The following is an 18,265-nucleotide window of genomic DNA, read 5'->3' as shown; positions in this document are numbered from 1 at the left end:
TGATCTCTTTGTCCTTACACTTAGAAACAGAAGACTAGAAAGTAGAAACTGCTTCTCCAAAGCTCAGAGAAAGCAGGCAGACAGACAAAAGACCTAGACACCAACTTCCCTCCACCCAAAGTTGAAAAAATCCGGTTTCCTGATTGGTCCTCTGGTCAGGTGCTTCAGGTGAAAGAGACATTAACCCTTAGCTATCTGTTTATGACAGGGGCAGATTTAATTTGCACTGGGACTCTCCATAGGAATTCTGCCAGCTAGAGGTGCTGAAGATCAGTGCTCAGTCAGTGACCCTGACTCTACCTGCCACATTTTTGATGGGTGCCAACTTCTTGGACTGCAGTGACCCCTTCCCACCCACCCAGTTTGTGAGGTTGTAGCTGGTCTGGGCCACTACTGGCATTTTCCCAGCAGATTTTCCACCATTACTGAATGTTTGACAGGCTTTACACTATTGGCAAATCTAGCCCCCAACATAACCCAAATATGTACAAACTATGCAATACTGTCCGTTCTGAAATCCATCTTTCAAAGTAAGCCTTGCAAAGGGTTATATCCTGCTCCATGTTCCTTTTGTATCATCTTCCCCAATACTCCTCTGTCTTTTCCCTGCAGAAGGCACAGCCCACCTGCTTCAGGGAACCACTAGTATTCCACCAGTACCAAGTTAACAATATTTCTATAAAAACCTGCCATATGGGTTAGTTGAAAAGGGAAGGATTTTTCCACTGCTGGCTACTGTTTACGTACTGCTTAATTCATTGTTTTTCCAGAGCTGGGCACAGGCAAGTACCTCTTTCAGTGTTTCTCTGTGAGCTTACTTAAGTCACCTCATCCTTCCAATAACCCTTCACACTTTTTCCCTGTCCAACAGTCAAGCTGTCTCATTTCAAACAATAACTAATTTTATACATATCACACTCGTTTCCAACATTTCCATCGCTGTTGTTGCACTCTTTCTTGAGCTCTGCCTTTTCTATACATCCCTTATCACTTCAGTATTGGCTTACCCTCCGTGTGTCTCTCATAGTCAGTCAATACTACAGTTGAACCAGAGCCAGAGCATTGAATCCAAATCCCTTTGAATGTCAGGTTAGGGTGGGAAATGGAAGGATACAGATTTGAACCCACAAATACAATTTTTATTTTTCCTAAGTGAAAACAATTGAAGATTATTTTCTAGCTCCACTTTGGATATGGCCAGAATTCCTCAAGTAAACAGTTGAAAGATTTTGGCCCTGGAGGAAATTTTACAAGAACTGCTAATTTTGAAACATTTTGCCATTTTCAACCAAAGTCTCACAATACATTTGTAATAGATTTAATGTTGTTAAACCCAAAATCCTGCTCCAATCACTAATACGACCCCTCTGACTAAATCTAATATGGATCTCATCACCACTTTGGTGAACCATCTCTAATAAACACTAATAAAATACAATGGAAAGGCTAAATACAGTTGGGTAGTTGTAATTATCTGTGCTGTGTCAGGTAGAGAGATCCATGTTTGGTTTCCATTCCATCCCTGGTTACACAGGCCAGGAGGGACTGTGGGACTTGTGGTGGAGAAAGAGTGCGCAGCTCCTGTGGAAGGGGAGTGTCTTGTGATACTCGGTAGCAATCCTTACAGATAAACTAAAGGAATTTAGGTTTGTTACAAGGACACGGAAGACCCTTTATGAGTGGGAAAGAAATCAAAAATAGCCAATAAGAAGTTAGCAGAGGAAAGGAAAAGGTGTATTACGTTCAACCAAATATTTGAGTTTTAAGCAATGTTATTCATTTCCAAAAATTCTTAATCTCATGCATTTTCCACATGGTAATAAAAATAATGCATATAACTATAATATACCTTTGTTTCTCCACACATACTTATATTCTATATAGAGCTGCTTAAGTTTTGAGTATATGCCATGAGTTGGTGAGAGTGTCAATTTTTTATGTGAATTAAGTCTATAATAAGTAAGCTGCTCTCTCGCTTTCTGCATAAACATATCTGAGACTTGCTCAGTTAATTAGAAACTGTAATTCAGTTAGTTATTTGCAGGTTCTAATGATCTGATTTATTAAGAGTTTTTTTCTAAGCTCCATAAAGGATATAAAACATTTTTCATGCTAATATTACCATTGATTCTAGTTCAATAAGGTTTTAAGTTAACCCAAAGTAAAATAATTGAAAGAAACTGCAGACAAACCTTGATAAAGACCAGACGAAATAGTGATGGTATTTCAGTTAGACTCCTACACACATTGTATTAATAATAATAAAAAGATGTTCAAAACCATGATCTTATTTCATAAGGTTTTTTTAAAAAATGAGGTTATCAACCTCCTTTGTATTTATTCAGAAAAGAAATTCATACAGATTGACTAGTTCAGCATAGTGAGTTTAAAGTTTTGAAGCTTCCATTGTATTAATGTCACAGACATAACCTACAATGGTAAAGTTGAAATTAATCTTTTTTATGCATTAATAGGTCACAGTGATGGCAAAAAAATATAATTAGCGTATATTAAGGGGCAACTGAAGAGCACTGAAAACCCAGAGCATTTCCAACTAATTACTAGCCATACATCATTTATTACAGATTAGCGAAGGTCATGCACTTGGTGCCCCCAGTTACTGCATCCATACATGTGGTCATTGTTGCCATCAAGCTGCAGAACTTGATGGTTATATTTAATGAACTGAGACTAGATGATGAAGGAAAGAACTAAGAAGAGAAAATATAGACAGCATGTAGTCCATTCAGTTGAACAATGACCTTTTTAACCTTGATGTATGCAGGAAGTATCTACTTGTATTTTAATAATTATGTTAAGCTTCATTAATAGTATTTGATATAGATTGTATAGGGACAACCCATCTACAGCTGAAAAACACAGGCAACAGTTGTTTCTTTCAAATTACAACACATTTTATCACTGGAGCTATGTGGCGGGGAGGAGAGATGTGTGTTTTCCACAGTCTCAAATGCCACAGTTTTGTAATGCCTCTGTCCCTCTAATTTGCTGTAGCAGTTTGTACCCAATGTAATGACTGTACAATTTCTAAAAATCACTTTGAAATAAGAATGATGCATAGATGACTTGTGCCTCCCCAGACTGGGGGGATGGGGCACAATGTAAAGGGGAGGACACATGACCGCCCCACACGTCTCCTCTGCCCAGCAACCCTCTGCACCCAGCCTGGGGCCAACACGCTCTCCCCACCCTATGTTACCTGTGGGGGTGAAAAGGGGGGCTTGTCTTTCTCTCGCTGTACCTACCCCCCAGCATGCTCTCCCAGGTGGCCGGGATGGGCAGGGCAGAGCCAGTAAAAGGATGTTTCACGCCTTAGGCAAAATTTCCACCTTGCACCCTCCCCTCCACCCCACCTCCACACCCTGAGGCACCACCCCCCAGCAGCCCCCACCCTCCGCCCTGAGGCGCCCCCCTTGCAGCAGCTCACCACCCTCCGCCCTGAGGCACCCCCTGTCTTCACCCCGAACACGCCATCGCTGCTTCACTTCTCCCGCCTCGCAAGCCTGGGAGGCGGGAGAATTGAAGTAGCCATGGCATGCTTGGAGAGGAGGCGGGGCAGGTGTGAGCTGGGGCAGGGAGTTCCCCTGTGTGCTGCTCCCCCTTTACTTGCTGCAGGCGGCCCTCCTTGTGCTCCCCTGCCCCAGCTCCCTCTGCCTAAATGCCGGCGTGTACCGGGGCGGCCGAAGATTCGGCCGCCGCGGTCGCTGCCGAAGAAAACGGCGCCCCTCCAAATCCTAGTGCCCTAGGCGACCGCCTAGGTCGCCTAAATGGTTGCACCGGCCCTGGGGCAGGGAGTGGGACAGAGCCACTTCTCAGGCAGCTGAAGCTGGCCTCTCCAGGTCACTGCTCTGTGCAACATGGCAGCTGCCTGAGACAGAGCCTAGCTGAGGAGGCAGTGGTGGGACAGGGGCCAAGTGAGATGAAAACATGCCAAGGTAGAGGTGGGGGAAGAGGGGGCTCCGGCTCGCTCAGCCTCTGTCCCCAGAAGCCCTGCCTGAGCGGGGAGCGGAAGCTGCCAACTTCCTGGCCAGACTCTCTCAGGCAGCTGCTGCACTGCACAGAGCAGTGACCCTGAGTGGCGGGCGTGAGAAGTGGCTGGTCCTGCTCCTTCCACTCCCTGCCCGGGCCTGGCTGCTGGGGACAGGGGCTGAGTGTACCAGGGGGTAGACACAGCAGGAGAAAGACAGAACCCCTCTTCCCCCACCCCACAGCAAGCCAAGCAGCAATCTTGACTCTACATGTCCCCCCCCCTCCACGCATTGCCTATGGAATGATGCTTATTTCATTTAAAGAAGGGTAAGCTAGTAATTCAAGCACAAGATTGGGACTAAGGAGACATAGATTCTGTTCCTATATGTGGCACAGAGTGACCTTTGGGGAAGTGACTCCACTACTTTGTGCCTTACTTTCCTAGCTGTAAAATGGGGATACAATTTCCTTTCTCCCAAATTTGCCTGGCTATTTAGACTGTGAGCCCTGCAGGGGAGAAAATGTCTGTTACTTGTGTGTTTGTACAGTGCCTAGCACAATGGGGCCCCGATCTCAGCATGGACCTCTGAGTACTATCATAGCTAGAAGGGGTTGCGTGCTCCCTGTGTCCTTTCCTTTCTATTTCAGCGACTCCCTGCAAATCTGCTCCCCAGTCCCTCATGCCAGGGGCTCTGTATGTCCCCAATTCTCCTGTTCCTTCCATATGAGGGTTTCCTATTCTCCATGCCAGTGACTCTCTGTACCTCCCATTCTCTCTTCTGCCGTATGCCAAGTGCTGTGTGTCCCCCCTGCCCCCATGGCAGGGTCTCTATGTGCCCCACCAGTACCCCCTCTGCTATATGCTAGAAGCTCTGGGCATCCCCTTCACTTTTCCTTTGTTACTGCTCTTGTGATAGCCCATCCATGTCTAGAGGGTTGCACACTTCATTGCTTTGTAGTGTGGCCACTCAAACATTCCTGGAACACTGGACATTCTGCTATTCTGGGAATAATGTGGGCCTGCTTCTGTCGGCATGGCCCACCCCTGCTGATGTGACTGCGCATGCAAGGTTATGCTGGACAGAGAGGTGCCATTTTGAAGAATTTGCTGCCCTGCCCCTGCCAGCATGACACTTGCATTCACGGTGTGTGCAGGGTCACACCAGGGGGATGGAAGTGTATGTTCTTCAAAGTGGCATCCTCCTGCCCAATATGGGAGAAATCCATGTACAATTTTGTTTCAGAACCAGATGGAAGAACCTACCTGATAAGAGGACTGTCCAGTTCAAAATTACTAATACCTGTCTCTTCCTAAGGAAGGAACGGAAGGTTTCCCCTAGGGAAGGGCGACAAGGAATGGATCCCTTGATGATTACCTGTTCCGTTCATTCCCCCTGAGGCACTTGGCAGAGGCCACCATCAGAAGACAGGATCCTGGGCTAGATGGACCTTTGGTCTGACCCAGCATGGTCGCTCTTATATTATTATGTTAAAATCAGACAAGTAGCCTTCCTATTCAGTAGGCAGAGGCTCCTTGCATACCGCTGCTCCCTGAAACCCCTCCTCCCCCCATTCCTGTGAACTGCCTTACCTCCTCACCTGTTTTCATGTGTAAATGGTTAAATATTTACAATTTGTAATTTGTTAAATAACTTCCTTTTTTCTGTCTGGGAGATAAGTCATTCAGGATGTCAACTTTTTAAAATGTAGTGGGATGAGATGGGTGGGGGCAGTGTTATGATGAAAGGTGTTTAATAGCTGTCATTAACTGCCTTTGATCTATAGACAATTACAGATCTGATTGGTGTGCTAACCAGATGTTAGGGGCTCTGTGTCCTTCAGTTCCCCAGTCTGGTTTTTTTTTTTTTCTTTCCTGTTTTTCACCCAAATCAGTACCTGAAATTTTGGAATTGATCAGACACTGTGTTCCAAAGTTATCATATTACATCCAGACAAACAGATAAATGCTATGAAGTAGAGCGTGGGACCTCACTTCACTAAGCCAATAATAATACAAGGAAGATTTTTCAAAGTTTGATAAATTATGGTAACTTTTTATATTACAAATAGCTACATTTGCATTGATATGGATTGTAAGTTAGGCAGGTATTGTATTGTGTGCACACTGCCTAATACAAAAGGATCCTGATATCTAATTACTAGCATAATAGAAATAATGAATAATAATTTTGACTTTCTGTCAGATGGAGTCTTGTTCTACTTTTGTTCCACACACCAAACTTTGACCATGTCAGTGAGAGCTCTGCACATGACTTAATGCCTATAAAATGCCTTTGGACTTCAGACATTTCTAATGTAATGAAACAGATGGCATATTTGTTCTGTGTATAAAATATTTTCCAAATAGTTCACTCTGTTTATTTTTGAAAATGTATCAAAGGTAAACAGAGGAATCCCTGCAGAAGACCTAATTACTTATCTAACATAGGTATCTTGTCTTTATTCTACTTAATTGTACGTGATGACTGGAAACATTTGTTCTCTTTTTAAAGGACAATTAATAGTTCAAGAAGTAATTTTTGAGAAAATTACTTTAGGAGGAATTCTTTTTTATAATTTATTTTGCCTAAGTCACACACTGTAAGACAAATTATTTTAATTTTGAAAGGAAATATGTATATGTGGCAGAAATAGAATTTTGAATTCCAGTGAACCTAAGTGGATTTATATAGGTGCAAACAGTATATTCTGTCTTGAAATATTCAGAATATCCATGCTAATTTTGTTGATTTAACTGTATAGTTTGGTCATCCTCTTTAGTTTTTCTTTGTCAGATTTCACATAGTTGAAGTAGCCTGCAGGTGAAAAGTGTCCCATTAATCTTTTTGATCCTCTAGCACTTGAGCATAAGAATAGCTGATCAATTACAGCAATTGTCTCCCTAAATGAGCTTTTCACATCTACATCTTATTTCATTAGTTAACTGTCTGCTCAAAGAACTGATAAAATGGAATACTAGTGGCTTCTTACAGCTTGTTCTGTCTTACAATACAATAAGGATGGGGTTGTTAACTTAGCAGGCACAAAAGAGTATTTATCCGCTACCTGCAATAAATATACATGCTATTGTGTAGGAGTACTTTTGTCTCTACGGGCTGTTTGTTGAAACCTACTTAAAACAAATCAGTTTGCTTTTCAACTTTCCATTTAGTAACTAGTGCTATGAAGAAACTTTTTCTATTTTTGATGTTTTTATTCAGCATCGTAGGAAGCTGTGTCCATGTCCCAAACCATTAAAATGAATGTATATCCTATTTAATTTTAAAATTTGAAACTACTATATTTAAAATTAACAAAATAAATTTGCCTTTCTCCTCCAATACCTATTGTATTTCAAATGGCCAATCCACTATTTAAAATGTATCTTTTACATGCAAAATGTGACACTGATTCTCTCCAAAAGGAAATCTACAGTTCTGATGCTGCAAATAAATATGAACATACTATATTGTAATAATTATTCAGAGTTAAGTATAAAGTTCTGTATATGTAACTATGCTCATGTTGCTTTAATTTGTAAATGATTTAAGAATTACAGATGACAAAATTCATTCATCATGTTAAGTGCTGATTTTATTTTTACTGACACTGTAACTAAGAACATTTTTCTCCTTTACATCTTCAGCCCATATTTTGAGGAAAACAAAGTAATATTGAATTATATTAAGACATTTTAGTGGAAGCCTGTAGTTAATTGTATTATTTCGGAAGCACATTAAAAAATGACAGCTATTATGGCAATCATATTTTCCTTAACTTAATATTTTATATTTTCAGCTACATGAAGGGGAAGTTTCCAAAAGAAAATCTAACTAGTTACACAACAAGGGTCTGATCCTGCAAAGACGAGAGTATGAGACTTATGCATATGAATAACTTTAGTCAATGTAGGTTCAGGCCTGCAAAGATTTTGTGGTATACTCACTGTGTATTTCTATATGAAGTTTTCTTGGGTAAGATTGCTTTCTACTAGTCATTGAAATGCGCTAACCCTCAAAAAAAATTTTGTTAATGTAAAATATGATTAAATAAAAAACTCTAACCTACACAAGACAATGATTCCAAACAATTGTGTGCTGCTTTCTATACATTTATGTGTATCTGAATCAGAAGTTCTGAAGGCCGTTTTCACTTCAAACTTGTTTCAGTAAATTTGAATGATTGAAAATACATGTTACATTGGTTTAAAGGAAACAAATTCAGTTTTATAGAATGTATAAAGTTTTGACAGTTTGATATATGTAACCTTTTAAATTCACTTTTGATTGTTTATTGCAGGCCTTGTGTGCATGAAGTCAAGTACTTCTGTGGTTGAACTTGTTATGCTGCTTTGTTCACAGGTAAGACTTTTTTGGCTTTAATTGTATTAGTTTCTTCACACAGTGACATATATTACTAAATTTTGAGTTTGTTATTCTTGCTTATTTTTTTTTCATTCTTTCTATTTGAATATGATGCAAATATAAATGCCATTTCTCACACCTTTCTGTAAAGTGTAATTTCTTGGTACATGTTGTAGAGCAACAGTACATTCATATTGACATGCAAAGTAATATTTTCTAAACAGTTATTTGTAAAATATATATGCATATACATTATACACTTTATCCTGTTATGCAGAATTTTTGGTCATAATTTCACATGAAACTTTCATTTTCCTGAATTAGTTATTTTTAAAATGTTATTATGTAGTAATATTAACTTTCACCTCTAGGATTCATGATGTAAGTTATTGCACATTTGATGTAAGCTTTCAGTCAGTATTTAAAAAGCTGGCTAAAATGGTTATTAATGATCCCTCAGATGCTTGGATTATTTTTTTAAATTTCCATTTTTCCAATGTCATACGTTCAAATTATTTAACATAATTTTAGATTTCTCACAGAAGCACTCAAAGATGAAAAAACTGAGAATACAAAATTATTAAAAATATTTTGAAAATGAAATAACTTCTCCTGGTGCTTTTGATAATTCACCCCTGGATTTTAATTAAATTTAAAATGTGTTACTGGCTAGATTTCATACATACCTGTAATCTTGTAAAATATAGTTATATTAAAGAATCAACAAATATTCTTTGGTTTTTTTAGTTTTCTACAGCAAATATGTATTACCCTAATAGAGCCTCAATCCCAAACAGCTTCTAAATTTTCTCCTAAGATTTAATTATTTCATATTATTTAACAAATGCACACACACACACGCCTAAATAACAACTAAATTCATACAGAGTAGTGTGTAAAATGAGGTGCCTTTCTCTACATATATATAAAACACACACACACACACACACACACACACACACACACACACACACACACACACACCACTATTACTAAGCTTGTACTTGCTCTTAGTTTGTATTGTAGAATCCACTGTGCATATTTGAAATGTGCCCAAACAATGAGTACAGTATCTAGTGACCGCTTAAATGAAGACTGGTCAAAAGAACACAGAGCTGAAAATTACTAATATTTACAACTGAATGTAGCTGCTTTTTTTTCAACTTACCTGCCAGTCTGTAGGTTACGTTTCTTCAAGCCCGTACCCATAAGGAAATAATTAGATCTTGTTTTTCTTTTAGCCAAGATGGATATTGGTTAGGGAGAAGTTAAAGAAAAATACATCACTGGCAGGAATCCTCAGTGGGATTTGAACTTCAAACCTTCTCCTGCAGGGCACTTGAAAAATTTGTTACCTAATGGTTAAGTCCTGGGTTCAAGGGAAATTCCAAAAGATCCATTAAGGCCTTTGAGTTTCATGTCATGCTGCTTTTTGTTAACAGCTTTTGAAGCCTTTACTTGAGGGAAGGAATAACTTACAATGCCTTCTCCCTTAGTCTTTGGTTTTACTGCAGATCACAGGAATAAAGTGGAATGTAGCATTAGGGTCTAGTGTCTTTGATGGCCTCATCATCTAATCATAGGTTTAACATTACTCATTTGCTGGCTCCAGGAATTCCTGCCATTAAGGGCCCTGGAGATGAAACTTTGCCTCAAATATTGATTGAAAGGAAGAGTGAGGAAATTTAAGCTCTTTCTGCAATGCTTTTTCTTTAGACTTCTTAGTGAAGCTGTTAATAAATGTAGCTAAATCAATTTGCTATTTTTATGTATTTTAGAAAAGCTATTTAATGATTCAAAATATCTGTCCAGTTTTTAAAGGTGAAAAAAGGATTTACACAGATTCAGAAAAAATAGAATAATTTATTCAGTTTCTATTTTACCAAAAATTATAATCTTTTTGTATAAAGAAACTTTCTTCTCTGTACCCAATCACCCACATAAAGAAGAGTTTTTACTGCGTGTCCCCCAAATCTGACATTTCTGAGCATTTAAGGATTGTTCCCTTTGCAGCCCTATTAAGAAGATTTAGAACCCCATTGTCAGTAGGCAATTCTGAGATCACTGTTGTAACATTACATTGTTGCCTTCTGACAGAATGGCATGAAATATTCCGATAGGAATTGGTCAACAGAGGGTTCTAATGTAGTGGTACGACTCTTCTCCCTTCTTCTTTATCTAACCTGAATATATGACCTCTACAATGAATCTAACCAGCATGGTCCCAGAACATTGTATGATATCACGTAGTGCCACCATACTTGCAGTCCCAATATTTATATTAAGTCATTTTATAGACTTGCTTTTCTGTTTAATTTTAAAACTAGCTGTGAAAAAGGTATGCTAAATATTAAAGAATTTGAATATGAAGAAAATAGTTGAAAATATTGGCTAAGAGGAGAGAGACTTTAAGAAACTGCATATATGGAGATAGTGTGGTTCTCAGTGTATGCCACAAAACTGGGAGTCAGGAGACTTGGGTTCCATTCTTAATGCTGCCAATGATTTTTATATAAAATGAGGATAATGGTACCTGCCCTTCTCCATAAGAAGATTTGAGAAGTACAGATTGGAAGCAGTATATGTTTTGTGTGCTTTTTAAATATTTGTCTTGTAACTAAGGCTTTTTTTGATAACATAAGCAAATCTTTATTTAAAATGGGTATTCAAAATGTATTGCATTCTCCAGATTACTTATAGAAGTTTGCTGTGTGTATTTTTGTCTTTCAAAAGACAGATGATGATCTAGAAATCTTTGAAAAGTAAGATTTTGTTTGCATAGAACAGGGTAACTTTAGACATTGAAAAAGGAAAGGGAAATGCAAAGTTTGTTTTCCTTTCATTTGCTACAGCAAATTAGATGCTTTTATGCTCTTTATGTTAGAAATTCCATTTTAACGACTACAGATTAGCGAGGATGTCAGAATTTTTTTTCTTATCTGAGCTCCTGAATAAACTTAACATTGCCAGTGGCTCGCATCCAAGGTATGGTCTAAATTTACATGAAATATCACATTACAAATGTCTGAAGGTACATGTCATGGATAATTCATTTCATATGGGTAGCCTTTTAGACTGAAGGATATGCAATCAAGTCAATTCCCCCAAAGGAATTTTGAGTCTCTGTGAAAAATACATTTTAAGCTTTAAGGAACTTCTATAGGTATAGTGCATCATTTGGTTTTAATAATTATTTTCTCTTCTCTCTATTTTTGGTATATCTTTCCCTATTTTTTTCTTTTAAAAAGCCGTAATAACACCCATTGCATTGACTAAAAACTAAATTAATTTTAGGTTCATTTTCGTTTTATATTTACATAGAACAAAAATTGTTCTTCAAATACTTAATTTTTTTCCCCTGGAAAATTGGTAATATGTAATAACTTACATGTTCTATAAAGCAGGCATCCGCATGCTGAATGCAGTATATTTTTGTGTAAAAATGATGAAGATGTGTTATTTTTGACAAGATCTGTGCTTGATTGTAGTCTTTGTTCCCTAGTGCTATATGTCACAGCTGTGATGCTACCTTGAGTGACAGATTCTCAAACCATGCAATTTTTTAAAAAAGTGCTTCACATTAGTTTTTTTTCATTATATTTTCTCCTTTGATATGTAGCAGATTTAGATTTCAATATTTTTTCCAAACTTTTTTTCAATACTACAATAGCTTCTAATTATTCCCAGATTTCTTTTAAAGTTTCCTCTCTTCAGAGGTACAGCTTCTGCATAAATTGAGTGATTTTATCCCATAGGATTCTTCCAGTTTTTATAATAAAGCCTTATCAGATATCACTTACATTTTTCTGTACCTTATCTGTCAGCAAGAGAGGTTTATTTTCTTAAATACTAAGACATTATTTTTTATTCAAAATACATTACTAGTTCACCTGTTTAAAAGTATAAAGTAACAAATTGAAATTCTTAATAGCTAACAAACTTCAATATTTGGCAGTTTTGAAGTTAAGTTTCATTTATTCTCCTGATTAGCTAAAAGGGATTTTCCCCACTGTGCTTTAAGTTTAATCAGGATCATAACCCAAGGGTCTGCAAAGGAAGCATTTTAAGAACAACTTGTGTTGCAAGGAAAAGATCTGTTCCTGATTCCTTTTCTTAAGGAAAGACTTGGATTTTAGACATTACATGTTGCATACAAGATCTCCCAGGAGATGCCATCTGGGGAATTATGAGGAAAATTTCACATATAACAAGCAAAAATGATTTACTTGTAATTAACAAATAAAACTTCTTATGAGACTCTGAGATGAGAACATTTCAAAACTTCAGTCTTGCAGTTCAGGTGTAAATAGGTTTCTTTGAGAAGCTATGGAACTGTAAATGATTTAAAAAAATGAAATTGTGCCAGATTACATTGATCGTGTTAGAGAATTACAGAATTAGTAGACAAATTAAACGTAGTCGATGCAAACACTGGAGTGAATGTACAGTAAAGCAGATATGAGCTTTCTATTCATTATGGTTTCAAAAGTCAAAATAATATTGGGCAATGTACACAAAGTGGATTGGAGAATTTATAGCCACTCTCTATGACTATGGTGAGATTTCACTTAGAATTCTATGTTTATCTGTGGTCACTTTAACACTAAAAGATGTAGGAAGGCTGAAGGAAATGTATATAAAAACAACAAAAATTCTTAAGGAAGAATGATTGATGTAGAGCTTGGCTATTCAAAAAAGTTGCATTGGTTTTATTCAGGTATCAGTTAAATTGATTTAGTTAAACGGTGCAAATCCTGGTGTGGACACTCTTATTTCAGTTTAAGTGTGGTTTATTTTGGTTTAGCTTAAGTCAGTTAAGGACAGGTTTAAGATAAACCCGGTAAGCCAGTCTTAAAGCAAAATTAGAGTGCCCACACAGGTATTTGCATTCTATATCAATTTAAAAACAGATTTAAATTGGTGCCACTTTCTGATTTAGATAAACCCTTATAAGATTGAAAGAAGTAACTCCAGACCTTTAAACTCTTAAGCATGGAATTAATTACAGCATGTGACAGTCCTGCAAACACTTAGACATGTGCTTCACTTTAAGCACATGAGTAATCCCATTGACTTCAAATCAAGCACATGCTTAAGTGTTTGCAGGATTCGATTTAAATGTCTATAATTTGGACAGGACTGGAACATGAAAACCATTTCCAAATATTTGAAGCATGTAAACATCAAGGAGGGGAGAGGAATTTGACATTCTACAAGGGGAAATAATTGAAGCTAATGGTTTATAATTAAGAATCTATACATTTAGGCTGTTGTATATAAGGACGATCCTCTTAACAGTGACATCTAAGCTGCAGTATTCTTCTAAAATAAACAGTCAATTTTCATTATTTATTTATTTATTTACTCTATATTCTGTACAAAGGTGTGCCTGTCCTTTACTCTATGTGCTCCTTGAAGCATTTTAAAGATTCAGTTGTACAAGTAGAATATTCTAGGAAGTCAAAAACATAACTTTGAATGTGGATCTTGGGTCAGTGATGGGATCTTTGTCTCCAAAGTGCAAGATGTATCTGCTCCTCATAAACTATTTGACAACCTCTGGTTACTACAAACAACCTGAGTTGTTACTGCACAACTCTTCCAATCACAGTCTGACCTGCTATAGGTCCTGGTTTTTCCAAGGGGTTCCTTAGGAATGGTTCTCCTGTTACAAGTCCTTCTTTCCTGAGGAACTGGAACACCAAGGTGGGTGCAAAATCCAAACTCAGTGATTTCCCTATAAGGGTATCAAGATCCTTGAAGGGGGGTGTTGGAGTGGACAAACACTACAGTGGACCGAAACCAGGCAGAGACTGAAACTGGGACCCACTCTACTTTTTTATTCATGTCAGGCTTAATATTGCAAAGCCACCCCCAGAGCCAGACTTCCCTAGTAGAGTGCTATTGGGTCTGAAAAAGTTTTAAGTAGGGGCTCATTTTATTTATTTTAAATGGAAGTGTTAGACATCGTCGGAACCTGGCCCTTGTTACTGCTATGACACCAGGCAGAAAGATTACACTTGGAGTGGGGATGTGGGAGGTAACCAGTGTAGGAACACTTTGAGACAACTTCTCTCACCTATGTGTCCTGAAAGGATGTGGCTCAAATCCAGTGAAGTGCTCCAGGGGAAAAATGCTGGACTATTCTCAGCTCAGTAGGGGAGTTAAGATGGGTTAGCAGAGCAGAGGGGGACAGATGGTTGTAGTTCAGTCTTCAGATTCTGGATCAGCTCTGAAGGGGGGTGGAGGACAATCTATAGAAGCAAGAGGCTGCTTTATGACACCAGAAAGAGTTAGAGGAGGAGCTGGAAGAGAAGAGAAGTGGAAGAACTTGCTTTGGGACCTCATTTGAAAGTAAGTAGAAGGAGAGAAGGGTGTGGGCCAGATTCAGATGATGTCTAGGTCTCACATTTAAAATAAATAAATGAGCCACTGTTTAAAACTTGTCCACTCTCAGGGTTTCGGATTTCAAAATGTATATCCCCTGGTGACTTTTATAGGTATTTATTCCCTACTTGAAAACACTGAGGCATTCTTGGGAATAGGAAACCACATACACTTTATATTTGGAAAAGCATGATAAATACCTATTTACATAATACAAAGAAGTTAGCAAAATCCCAGCAATGTTGTGGAGGGAACGATTGACTCCAAAGTCCCAGTTATTAATTGCCTGGCTTATTGAGGCCCAGAACTGTTGTTCACAAAATAGTTCTCACCCATCCAAATCTCTGTCATGAATCCAGTTAGAATCCAGCTACGAAGAGACTTCCCTTAACCTGTCTGCTGCAGTATAGCAGTGTCCTTGCTAACAAGTCTTGCCCCACTGCACCAGAACCAGGCAGCCACAGATCAAAGTCAGCTCCACCCAGCTCAGCTGCTGCACAGTTCTGATTCAACAAAGTCAGCTCCACATAGGGTCCAGAATATTTGTATAGGAAACCCAAACTAAACAAGACAAAGTCTATACAGAATGTTTGGTTACTGTGGCAGAATTTCTGGTTTGTTAGTTGAATTTGGGCTCACTACCCAGTGTTCACAAGCTGTTTTGTCAGAATGACATACTTTCCCCAGATAATATCTTTCACAGTCTCTCACCTATATATAAATATATTTACATGAACTATTCCAAAACCAGATCACAAACTCCAAAATAATGAAACATAGTGCACTGTACAGATCGGCACTGGATTGAATTATAGTATGTAAATTAATCTTGGCAGAGCTAGTTCTTCCCTTCTGTAGAGGAAGCAGAGTGCTTCTTTTCCCTTTAAATCTTTTATCTCTCTCAGGCTTAGCAGGCTTATGCTAGTGCCTGTGTCTTGCACTGTAACAATCAGGATCCTCTGGAAAGAGTAATTTCCCTGATCTTCTAACCACAAGCAAGAGGAGTGGGACTTTACTCCCATTAAATCCTTATTCATGGTAGGAATGTCTTCTGGCCCATCCTCGACCTCCATCTCCTGAGCATCTGCCGCTGTTAATGTAAGTTTCAGAGTTTATTCGTTTCTTCATGCTGGCCAATGTCCTTTGCTAGATTGTTCTGTGGGACACCTGCCTGTACATTCCCACAGCCAGGGCACTGTCACTTTCTCTGATTTGCCCTCAGTGGTCAGCACTCTCTTGTCTTTGATCTCTCATTCATACCTGGGTCTTCATGAAGATTTTGGTTGTTCCAGGGGCCAGTTTTTATCTGGAAGGGATATACCTTTATGCCTATCTCAATGACATCTTGATCTGGGCATCCTCTATACCCCTGCTGGACCAGTCCTAAAAGAGAAGACTACAGTACCTTTTATCCCTTCACTTCCTATTCTGTCAAGATATTTCTCACTGATTGCCCTATCAGGACATTTGTATTTGTGGATGGTCTTAGATACCAGAGTGGCAAATGCTCATACTGGATATATCCTGCAAAGACCTTACAGGTGGGAAACAGCCACATAGTAGATCCTGAAGAGTGGAGAGAGCTAGCTGGTTCCAGGAGGACAGAATGCATGGAGTCTCGTCTATTAGCTCTTCCCCTCCACCTCACAAGTGTAATCTGCTACACTTCAGAAAATCCTGACTTACAAAGGTTAATGTTAATTGTGCAGCCATGTAAATCAGATACAATCTTGAAATTGTGGAGATGCACTAATTGTTCCATAGTGGAAATTAGGGTTAATAACCCATCATTTAAATTTGTTAATTTTTGCAGAGTATAATTGCAAACTCCATGAGAAATGGCTCTCTATGCTTCAAAGGGAGACAGAAAAAGATGAACATGAGTTTCTCTGCAGGTCAAGGAGATAAAGGCGGCTGAGCCTTAGTCTCCCCAGACTGTAGCCAGTGAATTCTAATGTACCCCCTCCCCTCTGGATGGTAACTTTGTGCCGTCTATAAAAAAAAAAATCACACTTGAAAAATGAGATTCATATAGATTTCAATTCAAAAGTTCCTAACACTCTTTCATTGCTGTGATTTACCCAACATCCCAAGAGGTCCCCATATTTGCTGGTTGCCTTCCAGGAGCATGTTGTCAGTGTCATAAACAGATAGCTAAGGGTTAATGTCTCTTTCACCTGAAGCACCTGACCAGAGGACCAATCAGGAAACCGGATTTTTTCAACTTTGGGTAGAGGGAATTGAGTGTCTAAGTCTTTTGTGAGTCTGCCTGCTTTCTCTGAGCTTTGGAGAAGTACTTTCTACTTTCTAGTCTTCTGTTTCTAAGTGTAAGGACAAAGAGATCAGATAGTAAGTTCTATGGTTTCTTTTCTTTGGTATTTGCATGAATATAAGTGCTGGAGTGCTTTGATTTGTATTCTTTTTGAATAAGGCTGTTTATTCAATATTCTTTTAAGCAATCGACCCTGTATTGTATCATCTTAATACAGAGAGACCATTTGTACTTATTTTTCTTTCTTTTTATATAAAGCTTTCTTTTAAGACCTGTTGGAGTTTTTCTTTACTTCAGGGAAATTGAGTCTGTACTCACCAGGGAATTGGTGGGAGGAAGAAATCAAGGGGAGATCTGTGTGTTGGATTGCTAGCCTGATTTTGCATTCCCTCTGGGGGAATAGGAAAGTACTTTTGGTTTCCAGGACTGGAAACAGAGAGGGGAAGTCACTCTGTGTAGTTTCACAGAGCTTGTGTCTGTGTATCTCTCCAGGAGCACCTGGAGGGGGGAAGGGAAAAAGGATTATTTCCCTTTGTTGTGAGACTCAAGGGATTTGGGTCTTGGGGTCCCCAGGGAAGGTTTTTCAGAGGGACCAGAGTGCCCCAAAACACTCTAATTTTTTGGGTGGTGGCAGCAGGTACCAGGTCCAAGCTGGTAACTAAGCTTGGAGGTTTTCATGCTAACCCCCATATTTTGGACGCTAAGGTCCAAATCTGGGACTAAGGTTATAACAGTCAGTCATTCTGGAACTCATTTATGAAGAATGTAGGCAAGTATAAGGAGGTGTCTTTGATAAGAATCCTAAAATTGGCTCAAAATTTACATGGAGGACTAGCCCATGTGTAACCTTGTGTCTTTTCTTCTCTTCCCGGTCATCAGCAGCTAGCTGCAGAACCTGGAAAAATAATTGGTCAGGTCCATATTTTTCTATCTTATGTCTACCCCAACAGTAGGAATGAGTGTGAGGAGAGGGGATAGTGGAGGCTAAAGGTAATGAGAGGGAGTTGGAGTGCTTAAATCCAAATCCTCACTCTGATCAGTATTGGGAAGTTCAGTTAGGCTTCATTCCCTCCTCAGATCCATTCTTTCTGCCTCAGGGAAACACTTTCTGTAATCAAAATGAAATTTCCTGTGAGCTTTTACTTTGAAGATGGTTTAGGTCATGATTTTAGAGATGTGATGTGACCACCCCATTAGTAAGAAATCTTGCAACATGAAATTCAAATCAAGGATAATCCTATGTTTAAACCAC

The 18,265-nt window shown here is 38.7% G+C and overlaps 1 protein-coding gene across 10 annotated transcripts in view; it reads left to right on the top strand.

Moving 5' to 3' along the window:
* NBEA (neurobeachin) overlaps window positions 1–18,265 on the top strand; it is an 881,590-nt gene that overhangs the window by 443,641 nt on the left and 419,684 nt on the right. For all 10 annotated transcript variants that reach the window (XM_050937106.1, XM_050937099.1, XM_050937102.1 and 7 more), the window contains one exon: window positions 8,290–8,351. In XM_050937106.1, the coding sequence (XP_050793063.1) occupies window positions 8,290–8,351 (62 nt within the window). The remainder of the gene's footprint in view (window positions 1–8,289; window positions 8,352–18,265) is intronic.

The sequence above is a fragment of the Gopherus flavomarginatus genome, chromosome 1, assembly GCF_025201925.1.
Source record: "Gopherus flavomarginatus isolate rGopFla2 chromosome 1, rGopFla2.mat.asm, whole genome shotgun sequence".
NCBI classification, from domain to species: domain Eukaryota; kingdom Metazoa; phylum Chordata; order Testudines; family Testudinidae; genus Gopherus; species Gopherus flavomarginatus.
The sequence above is the reverse complement of the archived record's forward strand: the minus strand, read 5'-3'. Positions and strand labels throughout refer to the sequence as shown.